The 25804-nt window shown below is 37.3% G+C and overlaps 1 protein-coding gene across 1 annotated transcript in view; it reads right to left on the bottom strand.

The window, feature by feature from the left end:
• The window catches only part of LOC113227152 (1-phosphatidylinositol 4,5-bisphosphate phosphodiesterase classes I and II-like), a 58393-nt gene that overhangs the window by 26190 nt on the left and 6399 nt on the right, over positions 1-25804 (bottom strand). The window contains exon 3 of the mRNA XM_026460031.1: positions 4946-5083. Within this exon, the coding sequence (XP_026315816.1) occupies positions 4946-5083 (138 nt within the window). The remainder of the gene's footprint in view (positions 1-4945; positions 5084-25804) is intronic.

The raw sequence follows: 25804 nt of genomic DNA, 5'->3' as shown, positions 1-25804 counted from the left end.
AAAATCCGATTTTAACTCCGATTTTTAATATTAAAAGGCGTACACGCGTTTATTTAAATGCGAACAGAGTAATGAAGAATGACATAGCAGTGACACAACTCAAGTTCTAATAAAAAGAACCCATCATTTCAACAAACAACTCATCATTTCAATATTTTATACATGGTTTGGAGCAGTATAACGAATTCACGATAAGTGTTGAATGACTAATATCATAACAACCACCCACTTTGACTAAAACATAAAATTGGCGAATAAATCTTTTGTTTTTTTAACTTATTTATTTTCAAAGTTTACATCTTAAATTACAAACTCATTCAGCCATTTACAAAGTTTCAAATACATTTTCAGTACCATTATAATTGAAATAAATTAATTCTAAGGATAAGCTACTGAAAAACAATATCATCATAAGAAAATACAAATAAAAACTATAATACTTCCTTCCATACTTGTTATAACTAACGCATTTGCATTCCGGTAACTTTCAAGATATTGGCGCCTAATGTTTTATTGTCACCTAAAAAAACTTCAATTACGTTGATTTTGCTTAACAATAAAACTGAAATGAAATAAGATATTAAAAACCGATTAGAAGGGGTTCTTCGTAAATATGTAAACATCATCAAAACATCAATATTTCATTGTTTTGCGTTCGGACAAAATGTAACGAAAGTACCCACTTTCGCAATAAGTCGCGATTGCGGTATAATTTAATTTACATTTTTAACCGACTTCAAGAAAAGGAGGCTCCTAAAACGATTGTACTTTTTTTGTATGTATGGTACGCATTTGTGAACCGATTTTGACGATTCTTTTTTTGTTGGAAAGAGGGTACCGAGGTATTGGTCCTCGCACAAAATCGGATTCTCGCACTTTCCGGTAACCGATTTCAATGAAACTTGACAAACAAATGTAATTCCACGAAGGTCGTTTTTTTTTATAAAAATGTTGTTCTAATATTCGTTTGAGAGGCCTTAACCTCCAAGATTAAAGGTGGATTTGCATGGTTATTCGCGACCAAAAATACAGTCCACGTTACAACTTTCATTACCAGGGGTTGAAAATCTCGTTTGGCAGATCCCAGATCATATGTTAATATCTCAATTTCACTATAAATGTCGATTACGTTAGTTGTGAGAGCAGAATATAATAACACCCTATATTGTTTCCCATACAATACAGTGATCGTCAGCGAGACTACATAAGCCGTCCACACAAAGGCAGTCAGTTTATTTGTCGTCAATCACACCTGACTTGATAGCAAGGCGGGCCAAATAATATACCGTCGCCTTAGAATGAAAACCTCGCATACGCGTTTTCACATAGCTCGTTTTTACTGATTTTTATTGAAGAAAAACTTATTAACTTCTTGTTTAAATATATTATGAAAGTAATATAGTATCTGAAATAGGTATAATTTAAGTAATTAAAATGCTAACTACGAACATTATTGCGTTTTACACCACATTTTTATCATCGTCCTGAAAAACTACATAGAAATCACATACGACGTATTCACTCTAAGACGACGACACGTTTTGTTGCGCTTTGATACAAAAATACACCATTAGTGACTTGTTTAAGTTGGTAGAAAGCGAAGATAATATTGTCAACATATAAATCCTACGTTTACTGTACGCGTGTGTTACGCCCACAGCGCTCATCCATTCACGGCACATCGCATAACGACACGGTCCGTTTCAATTCATCACTGCCGTCTTATGACTTAATGCCTTAGGTGGGGTGCCATAAAAATAGGGCACTCCGTAATTTATGGACCGCTCCCAACACCTTTTACCTTACGAGTTTAAATTTTCATATGAGAAGCCATTACCGAAAAATAAGTGTCCAATTAATGCGTTACGCAAGGACCTTTTTCCAAGAAAGAAGGATATATTGCAGTAAACAATAAAAACAACAATTTTCCTCGTTCCTAACCTAACTGCCAACATGATTATAATAAAAAAAACAATGAATAATGCGGCAGGTATAAATTAGCAGCGGAAACCGATGCCAAAGAAAATATTCGCGACAGGTGGAAAATAAATGAGGGAATGAAACAGTCAAGAACCTGGATGCCTCTGGCACTCGGCCATCAGTCATGCGGACATTAGAGGATAAGGCAAACTTGTACAAATCTTGTGTATCTATACATACTCCATTTAAGGGTTCCAAAGTAGACTTGTATAGTTCATGACCTACGAACTATTAGGAATATATTCCCGACAATGACCAATACGAACTAGTTCGTCTTGCACGGCTTTAATAGTTCATCGTTCTTTTTAGTTCAGTACGAACTAGGAACTGTCTGCGTTGCTATTTCACCTGTCTTTTATTCAGTAGGAATGGTGCTAGCGGGACAAATAGCGATCTTTCATTGCTTTTAGTACAAGTTCGAGTGGGATACACGATTGAACGTTGCCAGCTCTTTCTAAGTCTCTAACATGTATCTACATTATGCGTATATATATAAGCTTACAAAAAAGTACGTGCTCGTATTTTTTGGTAGGTGTGGTAGGTATCTGTATGTATAATATCAACTTACGTGTACGAGTATATGAATTAGTTGTACCTAAATACTGACTTTTAAACACATCATTTTACTAAAATTTTGTTTTGTAAAAAAAAAAGATATTTAGTTACAATGACAGTCTTTAAACCTGTCAAATATGAAGGAAAATCAAATAGTACCGATTCCATACTAATTGTATTTTTAAATATTTAGTACAGTATACCATTGACCTCATAATACTAGAAGTCCGTAGTAGTTAATGTGAATAAAATTACTACTTTCGAGCTTTCGTTCAATGTCCGAGCAAGGACAAGACGAACTAACTAACTAAGGAACTAGATGAACTAGAAGACCGACCTAGTTCAGTTGACCGATTGAATTAACTAGGATCGCTCCCTATAAGGACCGATCAGGCACAAGTCTATTCCAAAGGCCTACAACGGGTTTGGGCGGAATCCTATTGTTCTCGCTTATCATTCTGTCCAGTGCAGAGTATCCCCACATTAAAGGAAACGGTACGGGGGCGCGCTGACTGCAACGAGGTATAATTAAACTTTATACAACATTGTAACGGAAATTACACACTCTTTATATTTGTTTAAATAACATTTTGCAACATCTGGACCATCGCGAAAGAGACGTAACAATAGTCGATATATTTACTATTTGTATTTAATTCGGTCTGTAATTCCGATGGTCCTAAAGCAACAAGTCTAAATATATATCCACGACTCAGACGGACAGTATTATTACTAGAACAAATGTCAGCAAAGTTAATTCTCCATCGCCGTGCGACAATGGACACGGATGGTCATAATTAACACTAGCATTACCAATTTTTTGTTCTTTGAAACATTAGCAGTGCTGGTTCTATGAATTGACAGAAAACGTGTCACATGTTTTATGTTTGAATGAAAAGACGTGAGTCTAACATTGAACATACCTATGTTCAAAAATAGTTACTGTTATGTAAATTTGGTATTTTCAAAGTGCCGTCACGGAATAAATATGCACAAGAGATCTGTATTTCCACGTTCCCAGCATAGTGGAAATCATATGAGCGTAGGATGTGAGGAGATTGGAAATTCTAGCTTATTTGATGCCTTCCACCTGCCTAATATGCTTTTCATTGCGTCTTATAGCTAAAATTCTTGGTATCGCGAAGAAAACTAGTGCAAATGTTTTACTACTATACTATTCATTATTATTAGTGAAACAGATTTGACTCACATTGCATTAAAGTATTCTACAAAAACAACGACACGTAGTTAGAAAATTAATAGAATAGAACGAGTACGGCTGGACAAAAACAAACCGAAACAGTAAAATTTGCTAACTGAGGTAATATATTATACATATTATATTATGAGGTAGTATATTTATAAAAAAATGATGGTGCAGTAAGAAACGTAGGGTGTGTTAAGATCGTGGTAAGTGGAGACCTCCGCTTATTAGGAGAAAAGTGGTACCCATATACATTTGTATAAAAAAATATTACGATATGCACCATTTTAGAGGCATTGTCCTGGAGCTAATAATATCAGTGAATAATATCGCTGGCGGAGAATCGTCTTTCTATTTGCATTTGGCAAAATTAGCAATCAGCTCTCGCGCAGGTGTAACGGCGGCTAATTAATGCGAAACTGAGTTATGAATGGAAATGAAAAAATATCTCGTTCACGTACAAAGTGTTTCTTTCGGCTGATTAGAACGCTTTCGGAAAATTAGCTCTTTGAAAAGTTGAGTTGTTTCTTTTGCATATCTTATTCAAGACGCAATAAGAAAGATTAAACGTCTTTACAAATAAAATCGTCATTCTTTTTACAACTTCTTAAAACTGTAAGTAAAATCTAAATAAGTAAGGTACAAATAATGCTGTGCACCGACCAAATGATACCATGAGAAATGTGGCAACCAATGCCCGGAGGCAAGCTTGCTGCGGTGAACCACAATATAGCTATTTTAGCTCTAAGTGATGCAATGTGGAGTCCTATGGAACATATTGATCAGAGGTTCTCGAGTCTCTGTACTACAACCGGCGGCATATTACGAGATTGAACCGTGGCATCAGCCAGATAGTTGAAAACTTTTTGAGTGAATTGCAAGAATAGTTTTGAGAGCTAAAACTTCTGTCTCACCCCATGACTACGAAATTCCTGGTTGAATTTCGTCAGCCGGCCAAAGCTATTCAGCAAATTATATTGGATTCGTAATAAATTTGAGAAACAATTCCTGAAATATGCGTTTGTTCAGATAGAAACATGTAGATAGAGGCTGAAAATCTATTAGAAGTCGCATTTTATTGGTCAAATGCGACGATATTTCATTCTGTTGAGAATAATAAACATTTTTTAATGCAATAAAAACGTAAAATGTTTTTTAACCGATTCTTTCGTTGAATCCTTTAACTATTATATGATATTATGTTACCTGAGCGATTTCCTTCCTGGTACAGCAGAAATTGATGAAGGTTACGTTGACGAAGTCGGCGCCATAGCATATGGTGACGGTTTTCTCCTCGAGCGAGCCTTGAGATCCGATCAGGACCACGTTCCGGATCTTTGGGTCCTAGAACAAAAAAGAAATAGTCAAGGAAAAATTAGGTAATTTTTCAAAACTAAATTACGGGACTTGTTTTGAAGGTGAAGTAAAACATTGTAAGAATTCCTGCATGTCAGATATTGGTCACAAGTCTCCAACTCACTTTGGGCAGCCCCCAAGTGCGGTGTCGTAATGCGGAGGGGAGAATGTGGGCGAAATTATTAGTATTAGTTAAATTCTGACGTAATATTTTTTATTTTTTACAATGATATATATACTATTTTATTAATTAATCAATTTTAATATTATTTTTTAAATATTGCAAATGATTTTATGCAATTTAGGTCAATTAAGAAAATGAATTCGATTTCATTTTATTGTAATCCTTATTTTTAATTTTTCAGACATACGGAAATATTCACAAATAATATGCTAATATATATATATATACTAGCATTGTGTGCGTCCGTACAGGGCGCACGGCGGGCGTGCACACATATAAGCGCTGTTACTTTGTATGGAGTTACCATATACCGTTGTCTTATTATACCATGCCTTGGAGATCATTTCCCATCATGTCTAAAAAAACTGAAATTTTAAAATTAATGTAAACTAAAATAAAATAACAATACATTTTCTTAGTAGTATATAGATTGTTTCTGATGCTGTAACAATCTGTTATTTGTTTAGTTCAACACGAATAAAAATATAATAATAAGTGCTAGTACATGAAGTGTTATACCGAGCGTCTCTACCGTGATCGCTTATTGTGTCTCTTATATTACAACTTTTCAGACAGCAGGTGACGCCTGAAAATAGGCTTGTAACAGTTCACTTTACAAGGGTCTAAAGTTGTTCATAAAACAGATTGATTTTACTCATTACCGACTAAAAGATGGTAATAATCTATAATCTCAGTACAGAGTACTAAAAAAACCGACATGAGAAGTACGTGGAATTACATATAATTACCAAGTTTTATTGAAATTGGTTACAGGAAAGTGAGCAAACCCGGATTCATCCCCTAGTTCGCCACTATACGGGACTTGACACAGGAGATAATAAAAATCGGTTCTCACTATTCAAGGTATATTGAGAGAGAAAACCGCCTTGAAATGGAGAATAGCAAAATCAACCATTAAAATAATTGCTCCTTATAAAATTTAGGCGCTATTATTAAAATTGAATCGTCATGCGTGAACCCTTAGAGGGGGATGATTTTCTTCAAAATTAAATGAGACCACTATGGAGGTGTCCTCTTTCCAACAAAAAAAGAATCATGAAAATCGGTTCACAAATACCAGAGTTATCGCGTAACATACATAAAAAAACATACAGTCGAATTGAGAACCTTCTCCTTTTTTGAAGTCGGTTAAAAATAAACTTCAATGCTCAAAAACAAATTGAAACACTGTAACAGGTAACATAGAGTAAACTTCACCGCTGCTTCGCGACCGATCAAAATCTACGGTCAATTCTCATAGCAACAGTAATCCATGTCAGATGGCTTCTGTTTGTTCGACAAACCTAGAATGAGCTCAGACATACATAAATTTGACAACCTCGGTGGCCCAACGGTTCATACTGTGGGCGCTGGTTGAGGAGGTCCCGGGTTGGATTCCCGATAGGACCAAATTAGAAAATTACCTTTTCTAAATTGGTTCTGGTCTGGTTGTTCTGCGAAGTGCCCCAAAGTGAATACCGTTGCTCTGGTACTCATAGTACAAGAAATTCCCTAGTTTGAGACCAGGCAATTGGTGTGATTGTCTGGCATATTATTATTGACTGACTGATTGAATGACTGCCTCCGTGGCCGAACGGTTACCATGCCGGACTGCCACGCAGAGGTCCCAGGTTCGATTCCCGGGCCGGGAGAAATATTTATATGGCCTACATTTATTTCTCTCGTGAGTTTGGGTGTAATTTGTGGTTGTCTATGTGTCTGTCCATAGCACCCGCGACACAGGGTTTCCCTAGTGCGGGGGTATGTTGAGTATGTGCGTTATTATTATTATTATTATTATATAATTAAGCAGAGCTCCTAGTGAGAGAGTTCATCAAGGGAAGTACTGCCACCTTACCTATTTCTTAATGTAAGCAATACTGCGTTCCGGTTTTGTAGGGACATAGGACATATCAACTTCTGTCTCAGGGTGACGGGCGCAGTGACCCTAAGATCTTTGCAATTTTTAGCTGTGAGTGGAACTGCAACTGTTATGCATAGGCGTGACGCTTGCAAACAGGCGCACGATTTATTTGTCCTGTCTCTTGGTGACATAAAAAAAAGTTTTCCAATTCTTACTTGAAAACAAAAACAAATAAATTCATGTAACATTTTACATTAGGGCCTTTAGGGCGCATTTATTTACCACGAATTACATCGCACTCACCCCGCATTGCCGCCGCACAGCAACCGCGTGCGTCTAAGTGTCATGGCAAAATACGCTCTATTTGTTTAATATTTACGTTTCAACTTAAATGAGCGTTCCAGTCACGCGGGCGAGTCTGGCTTGATTTTGGTCTACACGGCGGTGCGTGCGGCTGCCCGCCGTGCGGTGGCCAGGCGGTTGTATTGTTCAGAGGAATTTGAATGTTGTTGCCTAGTAATAGAATTCAGATTCGCCATTAACGTACATGAAGGCGTGTTAGGTAACTGGGCGATCGCCGCGCGGCGGCCGCACGGGAACTTTCGCCTTGTGTATGAACTGGGGGCTTATAATCCCATCAGAGAATAAACATGTCTCCATATTCTTTCACAATGTGCAAAGTTTTTAAAGTTTGAATAAAAGAATTTCGAGTCAAAAGGAAATTATCCGAGTTAGTATACTTTTGTATTTTCCTCTCTTTTAAATCGAGTTTAAATTTTAGAAAAGGCCGCAAGGGGAATGCGACCGCATAGAGCACGCTGTATGATTTTCGAGACAATAGCCACTAGAGGTTCAGCCGTGTGCACATAGCTCTACACGAGATTGAAAATGCCGACGGTTCACTCAATGCTGTTTGTTTAGCCACTAAGCAGAACACAATTTATCGGGCAGTCGGACTGCCCTCCCGACAAATTGGACTCTGCAGGGACCTATAAACAGAGAACGCACGAATGCCGTAATATCTGTTTTTATTACTAATATTACACGGGATACCGCCCGCTAGAAGTACATACAAATACAACCACAATGTTTTCGATGGGAACATTTATGTTTTGAACACGCCCATAAAGGAACTATACAATGAAAATGACTACTTGACTAAAAGTGTCGAAATATAAAATCCAACAAACTATGTAATGTAGTAGAAGTAGTAATAATAATAACGCACACACTCATAGCCCCGCACTAAAGAAACCCTGTTTGCAGGTGCCAAGGACACACCACATAGTCAACAACAAATTGCGCCCAAATTCACGCGAGAAATAAATATAGGCGTCTCAAATATTTCTCCCGGCCCGGGAATAGAACCCGGGACCTCTGGGTGGCTGTCCAGCACGTAACCGTTCGGTCACATAGGCAGTTATTGCCAAAGGGGCAATAAGTGAAATTGTATTTGGAAGCTAAATAAAACTATGCGAAAGTGAATTCAAATTCAAGTATGTAACTTTTGACCGTTCAACCCTATTCAATTTCGCAGACAAACGGGAATGATAGCGCGACGTGCTGCCCTGTGTACAATCGTTATTTAAAAAGCTGTAGCAATATCGTAATAAAGTACAGACAGCACCACATAAAACTACACATTAAGGGCGCGTTCCCATTAAGTCGTGATAACAGATAGTCGTTCAGTGTAAATGTCGTGACTTGTATATTTAAATGAAGGTTGTCGCACATAGAACGACACGATTAACTGTCGTACACGACTATTTGACATACGACAACAGACAGTCGTGACAATGAGAAGAGCTAGAACGGCAGTCGTCTGACGATACATAAAACGTCACGCTAAAAATGTGACGACAGTCTGTCGTGCGAACGACAGAGCGGCGGCCGTGAACCGATAAATTGTCGTCACGATGTAGTGAGAACAGCCAGACACGACAGTCGGTCAACAATAAAATAACGTCCACGACACAGTCACGACATATAGTCGTGATATGGGAACAGGCCAGACGCGACAGTCGTCCAACGATAAATAAAACGTTACGGCATAATGGGAACGTGTCCTAACGGATTTTGTTCCGTTGCACTGGAGGCTATATTCGCACAACAGTGTACAATTGACCGTACTACGTATGTGTACTAAGTAACGAAAGACGTTTATGGCCGTATTCACCAGTTGAAGGCTTTTGGTCGATTTCAATTTCACCTCGTCGAATTAGTGAGTATGACAGGCAGAAATGTAACCGCGGAATGGATTTTAGTGCCTGCCTACTTAACATCCGGCAGCATTTCCAAACGGGTAAATGTAATTACGGACCGGCGCGAGTCAGCCCCGCGGGATCTACGCATTAAAGGACTGAAAACCCGGGTCAACACGAGCACATCACGTTCGGGATCAACAACAAACAAGATTTATTTGTAATCATAATTTGAAAACTACTATTTCAAATAATCGAGAAGCTAAGTAGCAGTAGAGCTCCTTGTGGAAGAGTTCATCCAGGGAATTTCTACCACCTTACATATTTCTGCCGCCAAGCAGTAATTTATTTATAAATTATATTATAAAAAAAAACTCTGATTGGACGAATTCATTATTAATTTATCTGAAACATCGTACAGGTTACCTCATTTGCCAAGCGGTTCTTGGTTAAATCGGATTAATGGATCTACTCACGTTCTCCATCCGATATCCGTCCGAAACAATTACTGTCTAATAAGTAATCATCGTCATCATTTCAGACAAAAGATGTCCACTGCTGAACATAGACCTCCCCCATGAATGCCACAACGATGTGGGTGGCCGCCCACGCCGTGTCTACCAATACGCGGTCGCCACTCAACAACTCTTCGGCCCCATCGGCAATCTGTTCTGCGAGCGATGTGCCCTGCCCATTGCCAATTAAGTTTTGCAATTCTTAGGGCTATGTCGGTTCCTCTGGTTCCCTTGCGAATATCCTGATTACTGATTCGATCTCATAACGATACTCCGAGCATAGCTCTTTCCATTGCCCTTTGAGTGCCTTGAGCCTTCTTATGAGGCTCGTAGTGAGCGACCACGTCTCAGTGCCACAAGTCATCACTGGCAACATACACAGGTCGAAAACTTTTGTCACTGTGGTATTTTGGACAAGAAGATATGGCGTAATTTCCCGAACGCTGCCCAGCCGAGTCGGATTCGACGATTGACCTCTTTCTTGAAAATAAGCAATACTTGACCAAATTAAAAACCAAATGTATGAAGCTTCATTCACGTCGTCATGCGTTGTTTTTATTTGGTAGAGTATAACTTACTTGACAGTAATTGTTTCGCACGGATGTCAGACAGAGAACGAGAGTACAAGGCTAGATTACATCATAGTAGATAAATAATCTCAGTACAGAGTACTAAAAAAACCGACCTCAAAAGTACGGACAACGGCACACCAGACTACACATTTTTGTTCGAAATTCGCCTCCAATGCAACGGAACAATATACGTCAATGTGTAGCTTGATGTGCTGGCGTGTGTACATGGAATTACATCTATTTGCTAAGTTTTATTGAAATCGGTTACCGGAAAGTGCGTAAACCCGGATTCATCCCTTAGTTCGCCACTACACGGAACTTGACACAGGAGATAATAAAAATCGGTTCTGACTACTCAAAGTATATTGAGAGAGAAAAACGCCTTGAATTGGAGAATAGCAAAATCAACCATTAAAATAATTGCTCCTTATAATAAAATTTAGGCGCTATTTACAAAAACGAATCTTCATGCGTGAACAGCCTCCCTTAGAGGTGGATGATTTTATTCAAAATTAAATGGGACCACTACGGAGGTACCTTCTTTCCAACATAAAAAGAATCATCAAAATCGGATCGCGTAACATACATAAAAAAAACATACAGTCGAATTGAGAACCTCCTCCTCCTTTTTCAAATCAATAAAAAATTTATAAAAGTAAATTCAGGTTAAAATAACTGTGGCATCTGAGGACTATGCTAATTACATAGCCCTCGCAATATTCTGCCATGGCCCGTCGAGAATGGGAACATAATTGAAATATATATGTTACATGTTACGTACAAACAAAAATTGAAATCATTGTAGACCACAGAACAATAAATACAGTAGAAGTGGTTATTTAGCGTCCAATGCATGCCAACATTAGGTCTCGGAAGGCCTACTTCAGCTCAGCCCGCCATTTTTGCTTTGTATGGTACGGGTTGTGTCTTTCTTTCGCGCGAATTCTCTACAATCGCAGAAAAATGCCTCATTGTGTTTTTCACTGTTTTGGAGTGCCAAAAATATTACCCGTAGTAGTATTACGTATCATCAACAGTCTTATTTTAATAAATTATCAATTTTCTGTTTATCGGATTGATTCCGATGTTAATCGTTCGTCTTAGTCCAGCTACTGGCCGCAAGATGGCAGCATGTTTGCATAAAATTTCAATATAAAATCAAAGCGACGTAACTTGCAATAAAGGTATTAAACTGTCAAGTATATAAGCGACTGGGAAAAGTTTAAATTATATTAGCAATCTAGTATTTGTTGCATCTTTTAAAATTAGAAACTATGACCAATCATTATCAAGATTTAGTAGTGTTTATATTTTGTCTGTGTATGTTTTCTGAGGCTTAAGGAACTTCCAGTTTTATTTCTTTTGTAGACAATTAAGCACAAAATAAATAAAATTAGACACCATCAACAATTAGACAAAGAAAAGAATAAATTTGCGTAATAAATAGTCATTTAAATAGCATAACACCAAACACACAAATACACAGAACAGATATACAAACACAAGCTACTTCGTGAAGCCTGCATCGCGAGATTGCTTTTCAAACAGCCACAGAAAACATTATGTTTAAAAGTTGGTAGTGTTTGAGACACTGCCGCCGTTCGAACAGGAGGTAGGTCGTTCCAAATTTTAGAAGTGGAATGTTTGAAACAACCCCGGGCAGCAGACAAAGATATTTTTGGCATTTTAAGCATAAGATCCCTATTGCGCAATCTAAATCTCATGCACTCTTTCTTTAAGTTTTTCATATAAATATTTTGTTACTTGCTTTTTAAACAAGATATGCAATAATCTCAGTACAGAGTACTAAAAACACCGCACTGAAAAGTCATTCATCTCCTAGTTTGCCACCTTAGAGGTGGAATATTTTCTTCAACATTAAATGAGACCACTACTGAGGTATCCAACAAAAAAAAAATCAAAATCGGTTCATAGATGAGTTATCGCGTAAGGTACATTCCAAAAATTTACAGTCGAATTCAGAACCTCCTTCTTTTTTGAAGTCGGTAAAAAAACGGTAATATTTGAGACGTTGATGAGTGGTGTGCATATTTAGTTTCTCATTTTTGGTTAAATATCATTATCAAGTCAAGTTTTATGTGGATTCCGCCAACGTCAGGGTTGGAAAGTCAGTGCGATAATGGAAAAAACTGCCTGTTTATAAGTACCACTGTCGGGCACGGGTCCTCCTCATGCGGGTTGGGGACTTCACACGTTTTCCGAATATAGTGAACGTCACTGGACGAGCAGGTTTCATCAACACGTCTCACCGAAAAGCTCATGGCAAATTTCAAACCAACACGGCTTCTTACAATCAGATTAAATTTTACTGGAACCAATTTTGTCCAATCTCAGATAGCATACAAATGCAGTCAGTGCAACCTTATGCAAACCTCACGACACCAGGAATAGCCGCCTATTTCAACTTAATTGATGTGCACTATGTCAACGGGTCAATACAGTCCATAAATAAAAGTTTTAAACGATGGAAAAAGGTTTCGCGTCGCAGAAAGACTGTACATTTTACACAATTAGTACTATGTCCATGCATAGCCGTCTCACTGCTGGGCAAGTTTCTTCTCTAAAGACGGCCATAGTACGCCACGTTGGCCCAATTTGGATTGGGGACTATTTTGAAAGGTTGAACTCAAGGTTCGAAATTATCGAGATTCTTAACTTAACTTTCTTTGATAATTATCATAATAATTATCCCATATACCCAATCTGATAATTTATCCATACTGTTGTATTCGTCTATGATACAAACACATAGCACGACATTGTTAGCGGTAACATTTTGTTGTTCGAATAAATGTTATAAATATCAAAATAATTGATAATTATTAATGATAACTATCGATAATAATTATCACTTCGAACTATGGTTAAACCTTCTACAACGTGCAAGTTTCATCACGTTTTCACCGTTAATATAAGTGATTAATTATTTAACTCCACTGCAAGTGATTTCAACAGAGACAAAGGTTCCACTGCTGGAAACTGAATTCAGAGCTCCTAAATGAAAGGAAAATGTTTTCTCAACGAGGCAATCGCTGTTATAACTACGATAGATTATTATCAGATGTCAGTGCAGCATTTCTCGCATTACTACGCCTGCAAATTTTGCCTTCGTAACATCTCCATAAAAACAAAATCATTATTTAAAAACAACATAACTATCTCCCGATAGAATAAAACATCCGCCGGCGCAAATCACATCACGAGACGGAATGATATGCCTTTATGTTGTGCATTCCACAATCCACATGTGTCATTTGATGGCACAACGAACATTCTAGAACAATTTTGAGCAACAGTCACTTCCACACAATACATAAATGAACTTTTAGTTTTATTATTATTATACTAAGTGACAGGACGAACAAGTAGTGTGCCTGGTGGTATGCGTCACGTCTATCCATAACAGTTGCAGTGCCACACAGAGCTTTAAATCACAAAGATCTGAGGGGCACTGCCTCTGCGCCCGACCCCCTGAGACTAATTAGGACTAATAATCATAACTGCGTTCCGGTTTCGAAAGGCAAGGGTGCTAGTGAAATGCAGGCACATGAGACTTGCCAACTTAGATCTTATGGTATAACAAAACTTGCGTACTTATGTGTGACCAAGGGTGTTCCCAAGCGTCTGAACATCACTGTGCCTTGTTACACGACACAACTTTCTGGCAGTAAAAAACCGAAACACATCGCTACTCTAGTATCGATAGCTGTTAACCATTATTTGACACGACACATTAATTTCCCATAATCGCGTCTTGGCCGGACCAAGGTTGTAAATCTTCAACGAGTGGTCAGTTACTACTGAGTAATAAAACTAGGAGTTTCGTAAACAAATCAACGTCTTCTAAAAGTAACATCTGGCGCATGGCGGTGCTTATCTCTTTAAAGTAACGGATCATTTCTATAATTACATAGGTACCAGGAGCACACGTGTTAATTACTAATTCAGAAAGTAATTACCAACTCTTAACCTTTTCATTTTAATAGAAATGTTCTTTAAGCCATTCCCGGATCTAATTTAAAGCGACGTTAAGTCCCAAGCGATCAAAAATAACTTTTATTACTCTATAAAACGTCCCCATTTCAAACTTCCATTATACAACTACCTAATTAACTCTACCACCGCCAAGTTTGTATTCACCACAGCAGATATTATAAAGATTCAAAAGAGAAATACGAAATAAGCTTATTCAATTTTTTCCACGAAAAACTTAAAACAAAGCGAAGCACCCGTTCATCAAAATAAAGCACTGAACTTTTGAATAAGTAAACAAATGGAAATTACATTTTCTCCGTTGCGCTCGGCGTCCAAGACAAAAGGACTGGAGGACATCACAGACGGAATGCAATGGCAAACCCTACGTGAACTGCTGTGTAAATTTAATAACACTTCGTCACTTTCTGAGACCATTAAAGGCGTGGGTACTCCCTACGTCACTGCCACAGAACGTCTTAAAACTTAAGACAAGTCTCGCAGTTTTGACAGGTTCAATTTTCGAAAGCAAAGACTGTATTAAAAACATACTTCGCAGATATATAGGTACCTGTATTGTACTACCGTTAATAACCAGTTACAAGTAATAATTTAATACAACTGGCAATAAGTGGAGTCTACCAACCGCAAATTACAAATTTTAAATTAAAACCACCGCCAATGGCAACAAGGAAACGCCATTAAATTCCCACGTCTAACTACAAATTAATTAGTATATTTCAATTGAATAAATAAAGACTATTTAATTTTAGTCATTGGCGATGGTACAATGTTTCCATTATAAATTCATGTTCTCCGAAGTGACCTCAATCGGGATAATAGCAATGAAACTTATAGATTTTATTGAATATCACGATGTTTTACTATCATGATATTAATATGTTTAATGAAATTATTCCACAAGTTTGTTATAATTATTAATACAAAGATCAACCGTTGGTAGCTGTAAAAGTTTCATAGATTTCTCACAGATGCCGCTACGACAAAAAGTCGTTAAAACTAAAAACAAAGATCTGCAACAAGCAAATACAAAAAATCATAACGTCTGCTAATTCATTCCGTAACTCGATTGAGAGAGCGTCAACACGGTATGCTGGAGGCGCTGGTGCAAATCCAACCGGATCGGAGGATTTTTCTTAGTGTTTGTTATATATTTATTAGGGTTTTGTTATATATTTGTAATAATAATTATAAAGAACAGAATCAGTATTAACAGATTTATTAAAAGGTACTAGAAAACGTGTTTATGATCTGGGAGGTATCCCTTGCACAGCGGCAATTGTTTGTTTACATTTTTGATTTTAAATTCCACAACCGAGTATAAAGTATCATATCACAAAATTTATTTGAAAATATAATATTCGTTAACCGACTATTAACCCTATATCCGATCTTTATATTAATAATTATATTTAAACGTTTGAGGGACGTGGTGCTAGACCCGCGGGATTTGTCGTGGTGTTTCAAAGGAGAAATAAGTATACCAAACTTATTCTATACATTTATATCTGATTAAATTGACAGACCGTGAAGCCACATCACAGCCCGAGAATGACAACGCAACGTGCCGTATTGCAAATGCTAATTAAATTACCAATCGTTGCATAAATAAACGTGTTAATTAAATAAGAAATATTCTTTTCAGCACCCTATACCATACACAGCACCTTATATATTCCTCTTGTCTCATCATTTATACTTTTCTATTTGATGTGTATCGACTTGGTTAATAAACTTTTACTATAGTAATAGCATAACTATTATTTGTTGCCTTACTTTCTCAACTTCGTATCTTAAAACACAAATTTACTGAAATGCAAAAAATGGATTATACATACAAATGTTGCAGGCTATTTTCACATCATATTACTCACTGGCTTTTTACCTGTTCTTAAAGTAATGTATCTAAAATTAACATTCTTGATAAGAAATTTAAAATAAATACAAAGTTTTGCCATCTCCTGAATAACTTGGAGAAAGTAAGGCAACAATATTATTCATAAAATATTGACTGAAACTAAACAGACACTGAAGCTTTCAGATATAACCCAGTTGCTGTACATGAAAAACCGACACAAATTCATGCTTATAAATCATGCTAAATAAGAAATGAAAGATTCAATTCCTCGCATCCATAACGTTGGCCGTTACTGACATCCGTAAACAGTGGAAAGTAAAAGCGATAAGTACTTTAAATTAACGTACCACAAGAGTTATTTTTTGATACGTGACATCACGAAAGCCCTATCCGATGTGATTCATTTAAATGCAAGATTAGGAGTCGATACTACCTTTGCCCGAATTCAAATTTTTTACCCGTTTAATGGTTCATTTTGCTTCAGAATTAATTTTTTTTAATACGAAATTAAAACCATTTGAAACATGTATATCGTATAGTTCCTATACGTGTCTATTTAGTTCAGTTGATATAAAAAAGAATCATTGATATATGTGAAGTACCTATTGAATACTGCGGTTTTGTTGTAAAATTTCGAGGTAAGTTTATGATTTTTTTCTATCGTGAAAATTTCCAGGAACCGTGTTTTCACACCATATAGTAATCAGTGTATACCCTCAATTTTACTATATATTTTTTCTAAAGTGATTCATTCAACAATTTCATTGTTATGCGGAATCAACCAAAGCCATTTGAGATTGTATAGACTCATAAGGATCCAACAATACTAATGTCGGTCAGTTTTCTTAACCCGTCCATGGATAATAACAGCTTTACAGTAAAATTCAATATTAGAATATGATAAGTACTACGGGGTGCCCGTTTCGCTATAATGGATCTTTAAAAAACAACTACGGGCTGTACAGTGCAATTTAAAAGTACTTTCTGTGTAGTTGTGACAGTTAGTTGTCAGCAACAAGTTTTTTTTAACGCTCATAACCCTGTGTTGCGGGTACCATGGACACTCACATAGAACACCACAAATTATAGCCAAACTCACGAGATATTTAAATTTAGGTCATACATATATGTATCCCGGCCCGGAAATCGAACCCCGGACCTCTGCGTGGCAGACCAGACAGGCAGTCAGAATAAAATTCAATAACTTAGACATACACATACATACATATACTTCACGCCTTTTTCCCACCGGGGTAGGCAGAGACAACAGTCTTCCACTTGCTACGATCCTGACTCACGTCTTTCGCCTCATCAACACGCATCAATGCTTTCATACACGCTCGTCGGTTAAGGGTCCTCTTGACCTGGCCCTTCTTTAGGATGGCCTCAATTTGGTCATGATAAGTTCGCCTTGGTCGGCCCATACCAACTTGCCCGCTCACACTCGCCTTATAAATCGTCACTCTTTCATTCATTCTCTCTACATGTCCGAACCATCTAAGCATGCCTTTCTCTATCTTTGTCACTATATCTTCTTCCACGCCGCAACGCTCTCTTATCACACTGTTCCGTAATTTATCCATCCGAGTCACTCCAGCCATACTCCTCAAAGCTCTCATTTATACTGCATTAATTCTACTTTGCATTACATGCTTCTTCTGCCAAACCCAACATTCACTACCATACATAAGTGTAGGGACCAGCACCCCCACATGCACAGCCAATCGTGCCTTTTTAGACACTTTCTGGCTGCCCATGAAAGTATGCAAGGCACCATTCACGTGATTCCCTACGTTCACCTTCTTTCAATGTCTCTTTCACATTTTCCATCACACGTAAACCATAGAACCGAAATGCACACACTCTTTCACTTGTTCCACTTTGTCTCCTTCAATCAATATCGTGCAATCCGTCATATCTTCCTCTCTTTCAAAAACCATTACTTTCGTCTTGCCCACATTAAATTTCATTCCTTTCCTTTTAAGAGCACCATGCATAATATTTACCATCTCCTGCAACTCCTCCACTGACGACGGTAATACCACCTGGTCATCGGCGTATAGGAGGCACTTAATGAGTAAACCATTCATTCTGAGCCCACACGTACTCTCTTTCAAAACTTTCAAACAATTGTCCATAATTAGTTTGAACAGCCATGGCGACACTACACATCCCCGTCTAACACCTTTCCCGATATCGAACCAGTCAGAAAGCACCATTTATTCTGACACAGGCACTAGAATCCTCATATAGAGATTTCAGTGCCTGAACTAGACTGCCGTCCACACCATACATAGGCAATGTCGACCACAATTCCTTGACACTCTATCATAAGCCTTCTCCAAGTCTATACAAGCGCAATAGACTTTTTGTCTTTTAGCCAAGAACGTTTCGGTTGTGTTACGCAAGGAGAAGACCTGATCCAAGCATCCCATTCATCTTCTAAATCCCGCTTGCACGGCCCAATTTTATTTGCCGGTTCTTTCTTCAGTCTCTCAATCAATATAATTTGCCGACAATGCTGAGAAGACTGATTCCGCGGTAATTTTTGCAGTCTTGTTGCTTAATAGTCTTATCACTTTCCCTTATATAATGGTATGATGACAGCCTTGCCCCAGTCTCCTGGCACTCCGGCCGCTTGACCAACAAAGGTTGAAAAGACGGTACAGCTGACTATCGATCACACCCTGTCCAGCCCTCAGCATTTCAACAGCAATTCTGTGATATCCCGCAGCTTCACCAGATTTCATAGTATTCAATGCCTTCATAATCTTTTCCATGCTTATACTTTCATCTCGACTTCCGTTCGTCTCTATAGCGATCTGAGCCTGCATTTGTAAATACATTGAAAATTTAATATTTAATCAATATAAGCACTATATCAAAAAAAGTACGACGCTGAAAGCCGAATAACCAGTACAAAAATACAATAAAAAACAGTAGAATTTAGTCAACTCGATAACTTGGTCTGCAGCTCAGTTGGTCAGAGCAGCGTCGTCACGGGTTCAAGCCCCATCGATTTGAAGAAATTTTTCTTTATCTTCGATCTTTGTATTAATAATCAAAGTATTGATATTTTTGTGTGAGGTACTATTTTAAACACTGTCCATGAAATGGTTAAGCAAAAATGCTGCTCCTGCAACGTAATTATTGGAAATTTCACAAAAAAATTTGTCCTTTAAACACGGGGGCGCAAAAAAACCTGAATACGTTTGACCGTGCACAGCAAATAATTGAAATAATTCTGATCCATTAACGTATTACGTTATATTATGTAATATGCGATTCCGAATGAAATCTTTTCAAAAACTTCTACAAAGTTGCAGTGTCATATACAGGATTATTTTTAAAATACTAACAACCTTTAGATTACTAACGTCATAAACATCAACTTTTGTACCGTAACTTTTGACAAAACGTAATAAATTTAGCAAAAATAAACTTTTAAGTTTTTTTTTGTACTATCTGACACTTTACATCTGTCGTCATCAAACTTAAGAGTTATACTCTAGTTGGTGGAGTATCTTCTAATCACCTCTTTTGTAAGTCAGCTCCTTGACTTCCTTATATGACACGACACCGGCCTTTTCCTTTATTTGGTCCATGTAACTGCGCCTAGGTCGATCTCTTGCCCTCTTCCCCTCGATATTTCCCTCCAAAATGGTCTTAAAGATGTTGTCGTGTTGTATTAAATGTCCAATCATTGCGACTGCGGGAGAGTTTTGTTTTTCAAGTGTATGTATGTATGTCCATTTCTTTTTCACGCTGTACAGCCTAAACGGCTGGATAGATTTTGCATATGAGGTGTTAGATTCGTCTTGACTGTGGAAGTGTATATTCCCTCTTTTATTTTTTATATAGGCTATATAAAAAATAATCAAAATAGTGAGGGCGGAATATTTTTTTGCAGTCGGGTTTTTGTTTTTTTAAAGTCATTTTTAGACTTGTTTTAGGTCTGTACCAGACGACTCCCGCGTTTTGCACAGAGTTATCACTATTTAGAGCGATGTATTTAAATATTTTTATTTTTGCACGAAAGTAGAATCTCACGAATTATTAAAAGTCATGGAACAGAAGTTGTTGTTTATGATGTTAATAATACAGTCCTGTGAGGTTGCTAGTATTTTACAAATAAACTGTAAATTGTATTTCGATGTCGCGATACTGGCTTTATACATAAAATCCCGCTTCAAGCAGTTTCTCTCGAAACTATAATAATTTACGGCGGTCAGATAGACTTTTTCTAAAATTAGTTGTTTGGTCCGCAGTCGATAACGATCGGTGAATAAATTTAGCGCTAAGCGCGGTCCGGTGGATTAACTCCCCGCTTAATAAAGGCAAAAATTTGCTTTTGTAACTTCCCAAGACTAGCACACGATATCGGTACCTCAAATGATCATTACGTCAACTTAATTTTTGGATCTGTTTTCATTTTATTTATTTTTTTCACGTTTTTTGTTTATATCTTTTCGAATTTTGTTTTTCGTTTTCACCAAATTCGGGGAGCATAATATTAGGAAATAAAGATGGCTATTTACAATAATAAAAAATAAAATTGGCGTCGTGTTCATTGGAGGTTTCGATATACAAAACGTTTCAAGATACTCTATGCTCCGACTCATCTACTTTTATTTTCTACTTCACATTGAATTAATTTATTTCAATGAGCTTTATTTGACACAGTTAATCTTGCATTAATCTGTTCCTAATTAAAATATTTATTAAATATGGCTGCAAGGAAAAATAAATTATTAACAACGTAATCTTATCGCCTTTCTGTTGATAGCAAACGGTTCAATTAATGATCGCAAAAATAAACTGGAATTTGATATTAAAAAAATCCTTTATTAGGTACACGTGCGAGCAACAAAGTTGTTTCTGTTCAAAGTTGTTGTTGTTTCATTCTGCCGAGTGTTCTAGAAAATGACATAGTACTCTCAACTCTACACCCTGACAATATAAGACTAGACTAGACCATACCCGCAAACCAACACTTTTTTATCTCTACTATTGTGCCTATGTCATAAAATAAAGCTCGCTTGTAATGTACTGTGCTTCAGCAAATAAACGAGTTAGTTATCTATCTTAAATTTTAAGTACACTTCTGACAGAAGAAACAATGTATACACAGTGTAGCAGTAGAAATGATGTATGTAAGTGATGCAACGGAAGCAAATCTTAGCGGAAACGGAACCGGATGCGGAAGCAAAAGTGAATGTGTATGTTACAAAGATCTCAACGAAAAATTCGAAACAGCGCTTGTTTCAGGTTTCATAATTAAAATAAAGTGCTTTCGTGTCCGAACGGTTACCATGCTGGTATGCCACGCAGAGGTTCCGGGTTCTATTCCCGGGCCGGGAGAAATGTTTGTATGCCTACATTTATTTCTCTCGTGAGTTTGGGTGTAATTTGTGAATGTCCATGTGTAAGAGTATATCCATAGTTCCCGCGATATAGGGATTCCCTAATGCGGGGCCATGAGAGTGTGAGTTATTATTATTATAATTGCACTTGGCGCCCCACTGATGAGCCATACCCTACGATCTATCGAGAACGTTATAAGCTTCCGATTAAAATTCCGTATTAAAAGCGCGGAAGCGGAAACGGAAGCAGATGTAAAAAGCATGAGGAACTTCCGCAATTACGGAAGCAGAAGCCGAGGTCTGTCACATCACTAATATGTAACATTCGCTTTAGTTAGTATCATGTAAAAAAATCCATTGAGTTTGTCATAGTACCTTGTAAATAGTATTCTGAGAGTTTATACAGATGAACGTTGGACTAATACGAGTAACTTGTGATCAATACGTAGTCATTGCTCAGATGGCCGAACCACGGATTACTTAATAGTAACTACGTAACAGATACATCACTGACATACAAAATCGAAAATACCTACGCTATAATAGCCTATTAAATCTGACTAGTGAAACCAAGCGCTCACGAGGAACCTAAACAGGCGCTCAGAGAAGTGAAAATAACGTTGCCCGCTGCGTGCAGTCATGCGGAACCGAATGCTGGGGTTGGAAGGATTGTAATGTAAATTAAAGACTTGTCTGAGCGCTTGCACTGTAGGCGATACACTCAGCGCTAGGCATTTATCGCGGTACCTCGAACGAGTGACGGAGCTTGACCGAATTTACTTTGGTATCAGTTTTGGGAGTATCATTCGTGAGATAGATAATATGTGCCAGACAACCACACTAATTGCCTGGTCTCAAACTAGGGAATTCCCTGTACTATAAGTACTAGAGCAACGGCATTCTGGGGCACCTCCCAAAACACCGAGATCAGAATCAATTTAGAAAAGTTCATTTCCCAAATTGGTTTTGGAGATTCACAAAAACCGTAGCCACATACACTTTTCTTAAGTTTTCTTAACTGACATTGTATTTAGATTTTTTTATGATATCAAGTAACAGGAAGACTAAGTCGTGTACCAGGCAGTCAGCTACACACCTACCCATAATAGTTGCAGTGCCACTAAAGGTTTAAATCGAAAAGATCTGAGGGGCATTGCCATTACACTCAACTCTCTGAGATATAAAGTTGACGAGTCCCATATGTATGTATGTATGTAGTTTCACTAGCATCCCTACCTCTCAAAATTTAACGCAGTAATGTTCACATTACTGCTGCTTGGCGGCAGAAATAGTCGTGGTAGCAATACTCCCATGAAATAACTCTTTCACAAGAAGCTTTACTGCTGAATCCACTCCACTGTAACGAAAGACAGCAAGCCAGGACAATATGATAGCAAATTGAAGAAAAGACACACAGGGTTATTATAACATACTAACATCCTTGCAGGACTGTATTACCAACATCATAAACAAAATTTTTATTCCACGACTTTTTGCAAAACATAATAAACTTACCAAAAACAAACTTTTAAGTTTTCGTATACCATATAACGCCTTTCAAATACGTATTTGGTATAAGCTATTAAGGTGTTAGTTAGGTACGTTCAAACATGCAAGCGTCCTCCTTTAGTGCGCTAGCGCTACCTTTTGTTACCGGACAGTGTTATCACACCGTTAAGAGCGATCTATTAAAATATTCTTATTTTTACACGAAAGTAAAATCTGAAGAATTATTAAGACTTTCTTTGTGATACCAAGTGACGGGACGAACAAGTCGCGGGCCTTGTGGAAAATGACCATTTTTTTCCATCCTCTAAGAAAACGACACACCTGTCCATAACTCCAAGATGATATAGACAAAATTGTAGATTGGTGCGACCCGATTGAACCTCATGATACTTAACACGACAAAATGTCAAATTATTTCTTTTACCAAGAAAAAACATTCAATTTTATTTATATACTATAAAATAAAGGGATTAATTATCGAACGTGTCGCAAAAGTTAGTGACCTCTGAGTCATGTTTGATTCCTCTATAGTTCAGGCCTCATTACGATTACATTTGTCGCAAGGCAAACAGGCGATTGTCTTTCATTTTTCGGACGCCCAGACACTTCAGAAATCCAAAATCATGGATAATTCTGTACACCTCTCTGGTTAGCAGCGTTCTTGAATACTGCTCATCAGTTTGGAACCCAATATATAATGTGCATACAGATCATATCGAGGCAATCAAACGCCGTTTTCTGTGTCTTAAATGGCAGGTGTGGTTTAAGGCGTAAATTGCCTGAATATAATGACAGACTGCATAAGTTTAACCTATTAAGCCTGGAAAGGAGGGTGTGGTTATCTGATCTATGCTGTCTCCATAAAATAGTGGGTGGCTTTTTTGATACTTACCTTCTCGAACAAATTAATATCAAGGTTCCCTGTAGGACCATGCGTGTACCACAACTCTTTGCACTGCCACTCACTAGTAATAATGTTGCAGTAAATAACCCAGTTCTAAGAATGTGTCGGTATTATAACGAAATCTGTAATGCACAGCACACGACATATTTAATTGTAATATTCTAACTTTTAAATCAAAATTACTTAGCCACACGTAGTAAGAAGTAGAACTACTAGTTCACGTTAATTGTGTTTTTTTTTAATATTTTAAAATGTCTTTAATGTTAAATCCCATTTAGACATAATTTCATATTCAGTTAGATTTTTTCTTTGTATTTTTTATACATTTCCTCTTTGTAATAGTTGAGTATTTTTATGGAATGCTATGTATGGTTGTAAATGAATGTCAGTTTTATAGTGCTATTTAACAATGTTTTAGTATTGTTATATCTGATGTCTGTAACTGTACCAATAAAACAAAAATAGAATACAATAAAAAATAACAATCCCAGTGCCAATCAGAGCTTTAAAACGCAAGCATCTGAATGGCACTGCCACTGCGCCCGTCACCCTGACACATAAGTTGACAAGTCCCATGTGCCTGTAATTTCACCACCACCCCTTACCCTTCGAAACCAGAACGCAATAATACTCGCATTACTGCTTGGCGGCAGAAATAGGTAAGGTGGCAGTACTGGACGAACTCTTTCACATAGAAATCCACTGCCAGTAAAGTCATGATACAATTTTTGTTGTTTATGATGTTAGTAATATATTCCTCCGAGGTTATTAGTATTTTACAAATAAGCCTGTATATAAATAATTTTGGAACATGAGAAACGTAGTTCGTGTTAGTTACAATTTCAATGCATGATGAGCGAGATCACCGCGATGCAGCAACTCGTTAGTTTCGTAAAACTTGAAACGTTTCCAGAAAACATTTCAACCCGTGTTTTACGTCATCGCCTATCAACTTTTAACACAGCACTGATTGATTTCTTCGGCGCCGTGTGGTTACCAATGAATAATGCGGTGGTCTAAATTTTCCGATTATAGAAATCGACTAAAAGACAAAATTGCCAGATTGGCCGCAGTAGTGACGTTGTTGTTACGTATGTTGATAGGGTGGTATTGCGGAGTAACAATAGGCTGGTATAATGTTGGCCTAAATTGGTAAAACAAACACAGATTCGAGTACTGTCAAATAGAAGGAATTTTTGTGTTCGACCTTAATAATTATAACAAGCTAAAGTACCGGCACGCTACGATGGGCGTTTTCACAGATTACAATAGTGAGGCGAAATCTCAATTCATTATCGAAAAAAATATAATCAAATGCGAGTCGCATCTATAAGTTTTTAGATTTATAATTGGTATTGCAAGTAGCTGGTTAAAAAGCTTTAATAAAACGAAAATAAAAACGTGGCCAGCGATCCCATAAGTATCGATCGTATTAGATTTCATTTAAAAAATTTAACATTTCGAAAAACAAATGCCGAGTTGTGTAGTAAAATTATACATTCCATAAATTTTACTGCACGGCGCTATTGACAATAATGTAATAGCAATTAGCTCCTTCAACATAGTAATGAATTAATACGAAACTTGATGAATGCCGATACTTTCACAAATATAAATTAATATCAGGGTAGTAAAATATCATAACCCGTTTGTTACTGGGATAGCCCCCTAAACCGAGGCGGAAGATTACGTTGCTTAGCCATTACTGCCTGCTGACAATCCCTT

Source organism: Hyposmocoma kahamanoa, unplaced genomic scaffold (assembly GCF_003589595.1).
Source record: "Hyposmocoma kahamanoa isolate Upper Pololo Valley unplaced genomic scaffold, ASM358959v1 202, whole genome shotgun sequence".
Lineage (NCBI taxonomy): Eukaryota > Metazoa > Arthropoda > Insecta > Lepidoptera > Cosmopterigidae > Hyposmocoma > Hyposmocoma kahamanoa.
Note: the sequence above shows the minus strand (reverse complement) of the source record. Positions and strands in the feature narration are given on the sequence as shown.